General features: G+C 42.9%; 1 protein-coding gene across 1 annotated transcript in view; it reads left to right on the top strand.

Annotated features, from left to right (window-relative positions):
- The window catches only part of Phlpp1 (PH domain and leucine rich repeat protein phosphatase 1), a 209,266-nt gene that overhangs the window by 87,311 nt on the left and 106,644 nt on the right, over window positions 1-15,311 (top strand). The window contains exon 2 of the mRNA XM_051147211.1: window positions 11,888-12,084. Coding sequence (XP_051003168.1) covers window positions 11,888-12,084 — 197 coding nt within the window. The remainder of the gene's footprint in view (window positions 1-11,887; window positions 12,085-15,311) is intronic.

Here is a 15,311-nt window from a genome sequence, read left to right as displayed (position 1 = left end):
AATGTTTGGACTAGGTAAGGCTTAGACATTTGATGAAGGTGAGGTTATTACACTCTGTGTGTGCTTGTGCTCAAGCATGTGCACACATAAATGAAGGGCAGATGACAATTTTTTCCCGCATGTGGATCCGGGGATCCAACTTGGGTTGTCAGCCTCTACTTGCCACGCCGTGTAGCTGGCCCAAGATTAGCTTCTTAAGCCCGTTTCTCTTTACATCTTCATGTTAAAAGTTTATTATAATTCATTCATATTAGATCCCGAGTGTCGACCCCTTGCCTGTAATCTTCTTGTTTCCACCCTCCCTCCCTCTTCTACCCTGTTGCCCTCCCCTAGACCTCTGACAGAAAGGGACCTCCTCCCCAACCATATGACCACAGCCTATCAGGTCTCTTCCGGATAGCCTGCTTCCTCTTCCTCTGTGTGCTGCTGCTGGGCATTCCCACCAAGGGGAAGTGGTCAGATCAAAGGCGCCAGAGTTAATGTCAGAGCCAGTTTCCACTCTCCCACAACCATGGAGAATGAGCTATCCACTGGCCAGATCTGAATAGGGGGTCTAGGTTTACTGCATGCATTGTCTTTGGTTGGTGCAGACCCCCCTGGGTCCAGATTCAGCGGCCTTGATGGTCTTGTGTGGTTCTTGAACCCTCTGGGTCCTTCCATTCTCCACCCCCTCAATCCTCCCCCACCCCTGCCTCGATTCTTCCATACTACTCTCAGAGCTCCATCTGGAGTCCAGCAGCAATTCACAGCATCTGTCCCTATCACCTGCTGGGGAGTCTCTTAGAGGACATCTGTGTTGGTCTAATAGCCACTTACAAGTGAGTATGTACCATCATGTCTTTCTGGGTCTGGATTATCTCAATCAGGGTGATTATTTCTAGTTCCATCCATTTGCTTGCAAATTTCACAGTGTCCTTACTTTTAACAGCTGAGTAGTATTCCATTGTATAAATGTACCAGAGTTTCTTTATCCATTCTTCGGCTGAGGGACATCTAGTTTGTTTTCAGATTCTGGCTATTAAGAATAGGCTGCTATGAATATAGTTGAACAGATGTCCTTATTATGTGGTAGAGCATCTTTTGTGTATATGCGCGGGAGTGGTATGGCTGAGTCTTGAGGTGGCAGTATTCCCAATTTTCTGAGAAAGCACCAGACTGATTTCCAAAGTGGTTGTACAAGTTTGTACTCCCACCAGGAATGGAGGAATGTTCCCCTTTCTCCACATCCTTGCCAGCATGTGCTGTCACTTGAGTTTTTTATCTTAGCCATTCTGATGGGTGTTAGATGGAATCTCAGAGTTGTTTTGATTTGCATTTCCCTGATGACTAAGGAAGTCAAACATTTCTTTAACTATTTCTTGGCCATTTAATGTTCCTCTGTTGAGAATTCTCTGTTAAGCTCTGTACCTCATTTTTTAAATTGGATTATTTAGTTTGCTGATTTTTACTTTTTGAGTTCTTTATATATTTTGGATATTAGTCCTTTAGTCAGTGTTTGCACTTTTGATTCTAGACCATTCATCTCTAATCAACACTGTAGGGAAAATGATAGTTAACAACAACAAAAAATACCTAATATAGCAGAGGAGTTGAAATGCAGTTTTTAGGAAGTGGTTTTGCCCTTAAAATGGAAGTATATTGGCAAATTTATATTTAGTATATATTATAATGTGGGTGATAAAAGTTCTTTCAGAAGGAGGTAACTGAACATGATGTCTATTTTAGCAGCATATAGAGCTTTTTTTTTCCTTCCAGATTTTAGAATTAGTTATTCCTTAGATCTCTAAAGCCTCACAAGAGGTAGTACTTTGTAGTTTTCTGAAGTCCAAATTTGAATTAAGCCTACCCTCAGGCCTGCTTGTCTCAGCCTTCTTAGCTAGCTCCCCAAAGCTTAGCAGTGGCTCTGCATTTACAGCATTCTACACTTAACATTCCTGAGCTGTGTAACATTCTTTATACAGAAGCACCAGTGTCAGGAAGGTAGGTGATGGAGTCTGCCAGGGTGATGTTTTTGTCAGAAAATAGAAATTATAGGTAACTTAAAATGTTGAGGGGCAATAGACGTGTGACCTGTGGACCTGGACAGGTGTGTTGTCTGTCACAACAGAGGTGGCAGCAGCAGGAGTTAGTGCAAGTGCTTTTGTGGTGGTGCCAGCCACTGAAAGTAGGGGGCTCAAATACAAAAGACCACTTAGGAGGATGTCGAATGACTGTTAGGGTGTTGTGTGAAGGTGTGCATAGCGAAGGGTGAATTGCCATGTATTTACGGGTGGTAAAGTCTCTGCTGACAAGTGAAGACTGATTTGAAATTTTTCAAATGTGTTTTCTTTGTCAGAAATTAAAAGCAGCGTCATTTCAGCCAGCTACTGTGCTGGTTGGTTTTTTTCAACAGACACAAGGTAGAGTCACCTGCTACAAAGAAGGCACCTCACCTAAAGCACTAAGATGGCTTGTGGGCCTATTTGTGGGTTGTTTTCTTCATTAATGATTGATGTGGGACAGCCCAGCGCACTGTGCATAGTGCCACCCTGAGGCACTGGGTCCTGGGTTGTATAAGAAAGAAGTAGAACAAGCCACGCAGGAGCATTTCTTCAGTTCCTGCCCCCCAGGGTCCTGCTTTGGCTTCTTTTGATGATAAACTGTGATTGAGAGTATAAGCCAAATAAACCTTTACCTCCCCAAGTTGAGTTTGGTCACTGTTTTATTATGTCCACAAAGAAGCAAACTAGGATTTCTACTTACCTATATAGCTCCTGGAACTGAGCAGAAGATCATAAAGTGTGTGTGTGTGTGTGTGTGTGCGCGCGCGCGTGTGCGTGTGTGCGCACGTGTGTGTTATTACCTATAATCTCTGAATGCAAAGTTGTAAGAAAACCAGCATCTTAAGAGGCCTTCTTTAAAACACACAGTGCAAGAAGAGACCTGAGCACTGACCATTAAAGCCACCTAAACCACTGTTATCCTTGGTGCATCGAGGATAGAGGTAGCAGGTGTCAGGAACTTACACTTCCCTCCAGCATGGTTGAGGTTAATACAACCCAGTGCTGCAAAGCCTCTGTTGGAGGAGCTGTTGACAGCCTCCTGCTGGAACCTGCTGTGTCTCAAACTATAGTGTCAGCAAACTCCAAGGTACCTACACAAAATAGCTGACACAAAAATTCAAATGTTGGAAGGTAGGTGATGCAGTGCATGCTTCCAATCCTAGCACTAAGGGAGGCCGAGGTAGGTGAGTCTCTGTTCAAAGCTAGCCTGGTCTACAAAGTGAGTCCAGAACAGCCAAGAGAGAAACACTGTCTCTCCTCCAGCCCCCCAAAACACCTTCTAGGAAATGAAACTACAATCGCTGTTTTATTTGCAAGCTTCTGGATGATTTTTGGTGTATGCTAAAAAGTGAGTTCTTCCACTATACCGGTTTCCATTCTGCACTATCTGCAATCATTTCATAATTTGGAAGTTTATAACTAATTTTGCTATAGCTTATTTAAGCCTTTGCTCTGGTAGATTGCTCTCTCCACATTTAAATGGCTTTATCTCTGTGTGTATTGAATCATTAAGGCCACTGAGGGTAGTAGTACACATTTTCAGCCACTACTTAATGAGTCTTGTAAAGCGTATTGTACCCTCTGTTAGTATTTTCAAGACTTAAGAGTCAGGAAGAAGCAGTTATTACTGGGCAACTAACTTGATATATTTGATCTGATGCATAACGTAACCCTCCCCCAATCTAGTTAGTGTCTGGTTGTCAGGTTTGTTAGCTAAGAACACCCAGACTTCAGTCTGTTTCAGAACTCCCACCAGGGCTTGTCATTGTGACGTTAGCTTCTTGGTCAGAGACGAAGTTACCAGATGGAGTTTAGCGCTCAAGTCTCTAGACTCTTACAGTTTCTTTTTAGTCTGTTTGCTGGCTCTTGAGAGGGCTCTAGACAAGTGATTAAATGTATTCTTTCTATACTGGAACTAGTTAAAATGGATTTAGGGATTTGAGTCCAATAAGAACACACTTTATAGTTTGTCAGTGCTTAAGCTCATACGATAGATCAGTTGAACTGAGAGCATTGTGTGCTGTCACTCATCCTGGGGCCATGTTGAATTCTTCCATTAAGTGCACAGTCCTCAGATATTCCTAGGTTTTTGGTTCTGCTTTGACATGAAGCCTCATAACATTTGGAAATTGTTTTGACAGTTTATTGTGCTATTCTTACTCCCTCTCCCTTTACTATTTCCAAGTTTACTAATTTATACAAAGTTTTAGAAATAGTTTTTAGATTCTTTTAGAGAAATGCATGCAATTACATTTGTACTATGTGTAGTAGACAGAAGTTAAGTGAAACAACGTAGTAAGGTTATATATACTAGTCGCCGGTGTCTTGAAGCTTAGTGGCTCAGAATTTCAAACCTTTATTTTTTCATAGTTTTTGACGTGGGACTAGCTTTCCTCCCTGACTGCGCTCATGACAAAGCCTGCAGGTTCCCTCCAAAGAATCTTGTCTCTATAAAATCCTACAAAGAGCAAGTGGCATCCAAGTTCTCTGCACTTTATGACTCACTTTTGGAGCTTGCAGGCTACCACTGTTCCTTCTGTCACCCTTTTTAAGAAGCAAGCCACGCAGAGAGGGAATGGAAGGAAGCTCCAGCTTTTGGAGGAAGAATGTAAAAGAATTTGTAAATATACATTTTAAAATAATGTGGATGCATTTGTGTGTCTGTGTGACTCTATGCCACTTTTGTGTAAGGGTCCATGGAGGAGGCCTGCACAATAGGGTGTCAGGTCTCTTGCAGGCAGTGGTGAGATGCCTGACGTGGGATCTAGTAATGGAACTCCAGTCTTCCGCAAGAGTGGTTCACACTCTCTTGGCGGCGGGGTTCGAGACAAGGTTTCTCTGCATAGCCTTGGGTGTCCTGGATTCACCTTGGAAACTAGGCTGGCCTCCAACTCATAGAGATCTGCCTGCCTCTGCTTTCCCCAGTGCTAAGATTACAGGCATGTGCCGCTATGCCTACTGCAGTTCACACTCTTAACCATTGAGTCATCTCTCCAGACGCTGCCTCAGTAGGGAAAGGCACTTGCTGCCAAGTCTGATGACCTTAGTTTGAGCCTTAGGACCCACATGGTAGGAGAGAACTGACTTCTGCAAGGCTCACAAGCACAGGTGGAGCAAACAAGTAAATAATTAAAACACAACGACAACAAAGACTCTAGACGTGCTTTGCAGAGATATTTCATTGGCAACAAATGTATATCCTGTTGTTTTGCAAGTAGCCTGCAAATATAGGGTTTGGGTGCTAGAGATGGAAGAGGAGCTCAGGGATTTGTTGGAGGAAAATCTTACTTTGCAGAATGAGTTGCAGATGTATTAAATTTTTTAGACTTATTGCCATAAAACAAAATTTTCGGTGGTGATGCTGAAAGCAGCATTTTGTCTTTGACTACCAGGATTCCAAGATAGTATGTTGGTTAGAGTTGACAGAAGGCCAAGTGATTGCTGATGCATGTCCCTGGCCACATCCTGAGAAATGTTGCTTTAAGCTGTGTAGCTCAGGGAAGAGGTTCTTAATACCCCTGGAATTTTGCATAGGTCTGGCATATGGCGGACCTTTTTTCTTTTCCATTTTTGTTAGACTGGCTGCCGAGAGTTGATTTTCTGTTTGGTGCAAGGCACACTTGGCGTGAGAAAGGCTCAATGCTGTGAGCTGTGAGGGAGCTTTTTCCAGCTCCTGCTGGTGTCTGTTGCTTGCTGCAGCCTTCCTAGTTCCCAGGGAATGGATGGGGCTTAGGCCTAGTACCACTTAAGGTTGGATTGCCTACAGGTTCTGCCAGGTCAGGACGGGGCCCTGGTGTTGTCTTGGCCAGGACAGATGACCGGCTTTTCTTCATGGTTTCGGGACCCAGGCCATGGATGATCAGGCTTCCGGAGGCCTTGGGGGGATTCTGCGCAGGAGGCTCCCACACTGTGACCATGAATGGGAGGGAGGTAGACTTCCTGAGAAAGGAGCTCATCCACCAGAGGCCAGGGTCAGTCTTGGGGAAATCTGGGATGGGGTACAGTGTCCCCAGGGCACTGACCACTTCTGCAGGAGCTGTTGCTTGCTGGATGAGGGCCTGCACGCTGTGGAGACCTCAGCTGTGTCTCCTCCTCCTAGGCCTTGGCACGGTCATGGTCACGGGTGGCAACACCTGGGGTACTAGGCTTTGGAGCCCATTCGCAGGAATAACTCACGGGAGACTGCCGCTCAAGAGGAGGCATGCTGTGTGCACATGCATACTTACCCGCTTCCCAGCCGGGCCTATGATGGACATTTTGTGCCATTACCAAGCCCGCAGTTGTACTGTAAGAATTAAGTAACAAACCGTCTATTTGATGTTGGAGAGCAGTGTTCAGTAAGCCATTATGAAGCAGATCCTCTAACGTCATGATAGAATTTCCTAATATATTCCATAATTTCATGAGATCAATCAAGGGGCCTTAGTCTCCTCATGGAGCAGTGTCTTGGGAGTTGGTATAGATCACTATTAAAGAATAGTACATTTATTTGTATGTATGTACGCACATACTTATGTATGTATGTATATACCATATATATGTGTGTGTATGTATGTATGTGTGTGTGTATATATGTGTGTGTGTATGTATATATGTGTGTGTATATATGTGTGTGTGTGTGTGTGTGTGTGTGTGTGTGTACTCTGTGTATGTATAGCAGAACTGAGAGGAAAGCTTGTGGACGTTTTCTGTTCTTCTACCATGTGGATCCCAGGGATTGGATTGAGAACTTGAGGCTCAGGAGTGAGCCCCTCTACCTGCAGAGCCATCTTGCTGACTCTAGATCCCCGTTTCTGCTGCATGCCAAGTGAGTAGGTAGAAGAGAGAGTGTGTGCATATGTTTTTAAACGTATTTTGTCCCCTCCCTGTTTCAGCTTAAAGTGGTTGCTTTTAGAGCACATCCTCCTGAGTCGTCAGAATGTGTTGGAAGGGGTTAGGGTAACATTTCCACAGCCCAGTCTATACCCATTGACTCAGCTTTAAGTTGGCAGACATCATCGTCTTTGGTGTATCTGTGTTTATTAGAGCACTGGCAATAAGAATAACTTTAAAGTGAACATTTTGTGACTAGCAGTGAGAGTTAAAATAATTCCAATGTCAGGGAATAAGGAAGTCTGACACAAAGGAGGGTGTGCCTGTGTGACTGCCCAGCTGGCTGTTACTACAGTCACCTCCATATTCCCCAGAGGGCAGCTGGTACACAGCCAGTTCTGAGGGTGTGTCTCATCTGGAACACCCAGGAAGAGAGGCAGCTAGAGGACAGACCGCACTGGGGGTTGGGGTGGGTTTGACTCACAGTGAGGTCTTTAGTGTTTTCCAAGACCAAACCTGTCTTGCCCTAGTACTCCTTGAGAACTCTTGGGAACTTCCCTGACTAGAAAATAAAAGGCCAGTCTTTGTTGCTATGTCCGTTCTGTTAAAAGTTCTTTCTGGCCTAAGCCAGTCTGTCTGCTGATTTGCGGAGGCTTTTTCTAGGAGGTATTTGGGTTGGCAGAATTGAAGGGCTCTCCTTTATGGACCCTGGCTTTTGTTTTGTTTTCCCCCTTTAGGCTCTGTTATAGTTATTTGCAAATCTGAGTAAGTGTGGTAGTTCCAAGCATCCTTGAAGCCGCTCTGATGTGCTTCTTTGCATTTACAAAGAGTGTTGGGGAGGTTTGCATGTCTTGGGATCAGATCTTTTGTTTGAGAATGCTACTTTACTTTACAGACAAGGAAACTGGGTTCAGGAATTCAGTTCTGGTGGACTATTTTAGTCCATTTTCATGTTTTCCTTAGACTCTGATTTATTCTCTACCGTCTCCTCTATGAAAGAGAATTTGCCACATGCAGGAGGTCTTACATTAGACTCACGTGGTAGCTGATATTGGTTGTCAGCTTGACATATGTGGGGAGAGAGAACCAAAGTTGAGGAATTGCCCCCATCAGATTGGTCTGGAACGTGTCTGTGGGACATCCTTTTGGCTCTGTCCACTGTGGGCAGTACTCTGCCTGGGCTGGTGGTTCCAGGCTGTGTAAGACAGCAGGCTGAACACAGCAGCCGGAGAGCAAGCCAGTCAGCAGCACTCATCCATGGCTTCTGCTTCCTCCTTCCTCCGTGTTCTGGCCTTGAGTTCTTGGTGATGGGCTCTGACTTGTGAGCCAAAATAAACTGCCCCCATCGAGCTACTTTTGATCATGGTGCTTATCACAATAAGAGAAAGAAGACGAGGACATCAGGCACCATTCTTTCTTGGCATAAGTGAGCATGTGCAGAGTGGGACGGTGACACTGGTGATTCTGTGTGTTAGGAGCCGTCTCCTGGCTTCCTGCTTGCTGTGGGAAGGTTGGTACTTGTGGACAGCAGGACTGTCCCCTCCCTGTGGGGAACTTGAGCAGGATAGTTTTTGGCTAGGCACTGGCTGAAATCGCTGTACCGTCACATTTCGTCCTTGCCCAGGCACCAGAAAATTGAAGGGTGCAGTAGTCATTTTATAAAACATTTTGGTATTCTGGAGGAGGAAATAAATGATAGCATGCTAGTTTTATAGGAGAATAACATATTGGCCCTGCTGTGTTTACTGGGTGGGCTCAGCACCCTGAATCCCCTTGAAGTCTGTTTTTGTGCTGTTGGCTCTTCTTGCTTGATGTTTGGTGGTCATTAGGCATCTGTCAACTCTTGAGGGTCTTTTGTTGCTGTTTCTTTAAAGTCTCTGTTTATTGTGTGTATGTGCCATGAAGTGTGAAGGCCAGAGGACAGCTTTTCTGGGACTTAGTTCTCTCCTTCCACTATGGTCCTAGGGCTCAAACTCAGGTCATCGGACTTGCATCATCAGGTGACAAGCACCTTTACCCCATGGGCCACATTGCTGACCTGTCAACTGTTTGTTAATTTTTAATAATATAATATCTCTTGGACTTTTTTCCCTTGCAGTCCTTAATGACTAGACCTCCAAATATGTCATTTCTCATTTGAGTCCTACTGCAGGACATCTGTCTCACTTCTTTCTGATCTACTTATGAAACATCTGACTTTGTTGATATTTCTATAGTTTCATCATGTCAAGATGGGCAAGAACTCCTGAAGCCTGCCCCTGCGTCTCCTAAGTTACAGTGCTGCTCTCTTCCTCCTCCTTTGGGAAACTATCTTTTATTCTCCTGGATCAACTGTTGTCTTTATGAATCCACACATAAACTAGACATGTAGGCCGTCCCATATGCCCAGCTCCATGCCAGTGAGCTGGCCTCTGTTCCAGCGAATCAGGCTTCTTACCCTTCATTTTCAAAGGGCTGTCTACCTTGGTCATCAATTTCATTAGGTACCATAGGTTCATAATTAAGCATTTTCTGTTCTCTTAGTTCCTCTATCTCTTGTCTCTCAAGCCTTTGCATTATTGTAGCTAATTTTTCTTGTTGTATAGCTACTTTTTTCAACCTTTTTTGAGAGGAAAAATATAAAGATTGCAATTGACAGTAGAGAGGTGTCTATCCCATTGGTCACAGTTGCAGTGAGTACTGCAACATTTCTATCCCCTCAACTCCTCCCCTTGTTCTTAAGGGATCTGAAATGGAGTTTCCATTTTTAAAAAATATATTTTACTAATTTATTCATATTACATCTCAGTTGTTGTCCCATCCCTTGTATCCTCCCATTCTTCCCTCCCTCCCATTTTCCCCTTACTCCCTTCCTCTATGACTGTGACTCAGGGGGACCTCTTCCCCCTGTCTATCCTTATAGGTTATCAAGTCTCTTCTTGGTAGCCTGCTATCCTTTTCTCTGAGTGCCACCAGGCCTCTCCATCCAGGGGACGTGGTCAAATATGGGGCACTAGAGTTCGTGTGAAAGTCAGACCCCACTCTCCACTCAGTTGTGAAGAATGTCCTGTCCATTGGGAGATCTGGGTAGGGGTTCGAAGTTTACTGCATGTATTGTCCTTGGCTGGTGCCATAGTTTGAGCAGGACCCCTGGGCCCAGGTGCACTGCAAATACACCCCTTCGTGTCTTGCACTGTTCAGGCACAGCATCCTGTCCTGCACTGCACATGCGATGCATCATATCAGGCACTGAACATGCACTGCATCTTGTCCAGCACTGCACACGCGCTTCATCCAGTTAGGCACTGCAAATGCACTGTATCCTGTCCCACACTGCACATGCTCTGCCTCCTATCCTGCACTGCACAAGCACTGCATCCTGTACTGCACTGCACATGTTCTGCATGCTGTCCTTCCTTGCACATGCACTGTATCTTCTCAGGCCCTCATAATGTTCTTCTTGTAGGTCCATTTTTAACGCAGGAAAAGTCTGTCTGTATAATTAAAATTGTCTTCTGGGGTGACTTACTGTGATTCACTGTCCAAGAGGCTCCTGTGAGGTTCCTTGCTCTGGGCTCAAGGCACCCACTGCTCCAAGATCTCCTGAGTCTCTCTGGGCATCCAGTTGAACTCAAAGAACTGAATCTTCCTCTGTAAATGGTCCCAGGTGAATTTCTGTTCATGGCTTTCTGTTAGATGGCCTCTGCTTCTGCAATGTCTGTGGGCTTTCTTCTTCTTCAATCATGTTGGGTTTTCTTAGCAACGACAGAGCACCATATGTAAAAATATTTTATTTTCCTTCTGCTAACCTAGGCCTGTCCTGGAAGCTTCTAGCCTCTGTACAATCTAACCTAGGCCTAGAATGTTTTCAGCCTCTGAGGCTTACTGCTTAATAAGTTCACCCTTAATTATTCTTTCTGAGCTCTGGACTGGCTGGTCCAGTGTAGCTGTTTGGACTCAAACTCCTCTCCAAGCTAACTAATTCAATCTGGCTTCTCTCTCAGCTTGAATTGCTCTGCTTGCCCTCATACTAACTCAGCAATCTGCTCTAATCTGTCTTCTCATTTTCTGGCTCATTCTGTCTTCACCTGAGTTCTTTCTCTCTGCAACCCATCTCTCTATTACTGTCCTGGTAAAACTGCCTCTTAAGTAGCTTCCCTTTCTGCTCTCTTCTTGTGAGAGTTGGGCATGTCCTATTCTGTCAAATCCTCTCTGATTTGGCACCTTCCCACTCAATTAGATGTCACTTTCAAACATGGGGGCTTCCTTCTATAAACTAACTTTACCTTCTTTTGAGATTAAAGGCATGGGCCACCATCCCTGGACTTAGGATTTTTCTTTACCTTATACTTGCTCCACACCAGGCTGGCCTTGAACTCAGATCTGTTTGCCTCTGTCTCCTGGATTCAAGGCGTGTTTGTATTCCATCCAGATCACACAGACCTAGAATGTCTTTGGATGTGATCTCTTGCCATAACAGCCATGTTCTTAGTTAACATTCCTCTACACTCCTTTCTCCACAAATCACAGATGTCGGAGTCCTCAGCCTGCATCTTGTGGTGTGTGTTCCTATCAGAACAATCACTTTTCCCTGTCACTTGCAGTGACTGTGTTGCTTAAGCCTGGAGAGAAACAGCAGCTAATCCCAGTAAGGCTGATTCTCTAGTTACATGTGGGATGCTGGATGTTTGTTTGTATCTTGGCCATAACACTTTCTTCTTAGCTTACTAATGACTAGCCACCTAGAAAAACCCTGAATCCATCTTACTAAATATAAAATAAGTTAAAAGGAAAGATCATAAGGAAGGGGCTAAACGTCTTTTTCTTGTGTTTTAAGAAGAAAGGTTGTGCTTCACATGATATTAAAATATAAATGGGGAATAATTATGGTTGTTTTTGTTACCATAATTCCAGTGACTACCGCTATATGCTGTTTAATTTTAACTTAATCTCCCCATAACTATCAATTCCTAATTAATTTATCTAGCATCGCAGAGGGGGAAAGGTTACTTTTAAAGACTAACATGTAACATGTTTGCTTGTGTTTGTTTTAGGAAAACCTCACAGCACTGGGAGTTCCGAGCGGATTCAGCTCTCAGGAATGTACAATGTTCGAAAAGGCAAAATGCAGTTGCCAGTGAACCGATGGACAAGACGCCAGGTTATCCTGTGTGGGACGTGCCTGATAGTATCATCTGTGAAAGACAGCTTGAGTGGAAAGATGCATGTTCTACCACTAATTGGTGGAAAAGTAAGTGTAAAGCAAGAATGCCGAAGAGTATTCCAGCATTAGTCAGGGCCTGCCAGCCTGACTAATGGATTTCTATAATATAAGGGAAATGGATTTGACTTTCTCAAGTCTCACTTTCTGATGTGTTCCACTGGTAAGCATCCATGCTCCACTGGATCTGTGAAAATGGCTTTGCCATTGGATCACAAGAGAAAGTGGAAGAACAGAATGCCATTGTTCTGTTTTAGAGTGCAGATGATGAATTCATTATGAGTAGGCATCCTTTGTTTTTTTTTTTTTTTTTTTTTGTTTTTTGTTTTTGTTTTTGAACACAACTAACAGTGGAGGACGCTGTTCCGAAGGCTGATTGTAGGAACAGGCAATATGCTGAAGGAGGCTTAGGATCATCTACTGCAGAAGTCTGACTAGGTTTCCACTGTGATCTGCTTGTGTGTGGTGACTCAGTGGGATTAGTATCTTTAGCTTATTACTATTGCTGGCCATACATTTGAACTGGAAGTGTTACTTACATACCTGACAGATATTTCTAACATTATTGATGGCTTTTCTTTGGGTATTTTAACTATTTTATGCCCATTTAGGTTTTGGGTTTTTTGTTTGTTTGTTTTTGTGTTTGTTATTGTTGTTTTGGTTTGGTTTTATGGGAGTACTAAATCTCTGCTGGTTTATTTATAAGCAAGTATTAAATTCTCTGTTGAGGGATAGTATCACTATAATCACATGTAAATATTTGCTGGCTTTTAAATGATATAATTTATTAAGGGGGAAGATTTAGATAAGAAATGGTCTTACTGGAACTGGGAACATGAAACAAGTATTTCTTTTACATTTTTTTTTCTCCTGGATGGAAAAGGAAGTAGAAAGTAGAGAATGCAATTAGAGGAAAAATAAGCCAATTTTTATAAAAAATATGAACTTAAAAAAAAAAGACAAATGCTTGATCTGTTCTAAGAGTCAGCTGAAGGTAAGTCTGGGTCTATGTGGTGACGAGTGGCTTTGATGCCCAGCAGTTCTGTAGTTTGCTCTGTCCTAGTGAGTGCCCTGTGCTAGTTACTCTCTGATGTGCTTCTGGGATACACTCGTCCTAGGAAGCCTTTTCACATTAGGGTTTTAGCAAAATTGAAGGTAGGTTTTGATCTATTCACTCTTCCATTTTGAAACCACTGCCTGTTAACCTTTGTCTGCGCAATAAGGGTTGGTGACTGAAACTATGTATGTTGTCAAGGATGACCCTGAAAGCCTGATATTCCTGCCTGGGATCAAGGTGTGGGATTACAGCTGTATGCCATCATACCTAGTTTCAGTTTCATGTGAACCCAGGCTTGACACATACTAGGAAATAGTCTACCAAGTAGGCACATCCATAGCCCATTGAGTGCACCTTATTATTTAGCATTTTTCTTTTCATGGGTTACTGAAAGTTTTGTTGTTAATGTTGCCATCATGGGTGATTGTTTAAATTGCGCACATTTAATGTTTGATGCTGTTAGACCTAAAGTCTGTCTCTTTGTGATGCTGGGTATTTGCATAGGCAAATATAATGTAATGTTTTTGAGTATCTTTGTGGGGGAATGCACTGTTGGATACTGGGAAATGGGAGTTACCATCTCCACCTTTGAACAGGTTATGACTCCATATCAGGAGATGCAGGATGGATAAATCATCATCTTCATTCTAGCTGGAAGAGAATGAGAGAGCAAGAGCATGGTGGGAGGTTAGAAAAAGGGCAGCATTCTCTAGAGGAAGAGAGAATTTTGTAATGAAAGAGGTAACAATAATAGACCTTGAAGGGTGAGAAATCTTTTGACATATACAGTGGGAGCAAGATTATTATACTCAGAAAGGAAGAAAAGCACGTGGAATGTTCAGGTAAGGTCAGAAAAATCCAGCTATAATTAGCATTGCCATTCAGAGCCTCCTCCTGTTTCCCAGGCCGGTTATTGGATGGACTGCTACTATTGAGTGAACTGAAAGTTAATAGCTTCCGCTTTTTACAAGTAGATCTTGTCAAACCTGCTTTGCACTGTTTTTAAAATAATGGAGCCTGTTGAAAAACTGAGCCTTTAAAACCTGTTGACCCAGTTAGGAGAAAACAATTTACTTTTTGTAATTTGAGCTTTCCTTAATGTTTGACTATTTCTTTTAGTCATTCTGTTTCAGTTGGTAAAGGAAAAACGGACTGAACGCATGGTCCCTTTTTCCCTTTCTTTCTCGTTTAATACGTGGAAGAGCTAGAAGTGAATTGTGGGGTAAATTAGTCATAATCTTGTGGTAGTTGTTATCAGATAAGTTTTCCACATCAGGAGAACATGATCAGTTTACAATTTTCATATAACAAGTAGCTTCGTTGTTGAAGAAAGTTCTCCTGGGCCAGTGAGTTGTCTCCGTGGGCAATGTGGGTAGTGTGAGTAGTGTGGGCAGTGTGCGTAGTGAGGGCAGTGTGGATAGTGGCACTTGCTGCCAAGCCTCGTGGCCTGAGTTCGATCCCCTGGGACCCACGTGGTGGAAGGACAGAACTGACACTTGCAAGTTGTCCTCTGACCTTCATATGCACTTTGTCCTCGTGCACATAGACACACACCTATAAGTGTATTTTTTTTAAGTTAAATAAAGCTCTCTCAAGATGTTGGTGTTGAAAATGTTTTTGGATGCCTTTTTATTCATTGTGTAGTCACTCTAAATTTGCTCTTTAGAGTTAAGCAGATTATTAGAAAATACATTTAGTAAGGCTTTAATACCTAATCAAATAAAGATGAATAATAAATGAAATAAATGTTTACCTTTTCTTCTGGACAATAGAGAGAATTATCAAAGATGGCCATACCCACAGGTTTAAATGAGTGAATTTATTAAGTGCATAGCAAATGAAAATAAAAGATAAATATCGGGTATGTCGGCAGATGACAGAATTAGACAGCAAATGTCAGTTAGTCAGTAGAGTGCCCAGTAAAGGCTGCTGGAACAGCCTGATTAGCATGGTGATGGACATTCTTTTGAGACAGAGATTTTTCTCCTTCGTTATATTTAAGAAGATTTCATTTTTATATAGTTTTCCTTTCTGAATGGTCTAATCTGTAGATGTTCCACAATTACCATAATTTTAAAAGTCATTTTTCTACTGATGAACATTTGGTTTGCGTCCAGGTTTTTGTTGTTACAGTGTTGTTGATATAATGTTAGAGTGATATGCCTCCTGGTAAATACATTTTTTTTGAGGCAGAAGTTGT

The sequence above is a fragment of the Acomys russatus genome, chromosome 6 (assembly GCF_903995435.1).
Source record: "Acomys russatus chromosome 6, mAcoRus1.1, whole genome shotgun sequence".
In the NCBI taxonomy this organism is placed as follows: Eukaryota; Metazoa; Chordata; class Mammalia; order Rodentia; family Muridae; genus Acomys; species Acomys russatus.
Note: the sequence above shows the minus strand (reverse complement) of the source record. Positions and strands in the feature narration are given on the sequence as shown.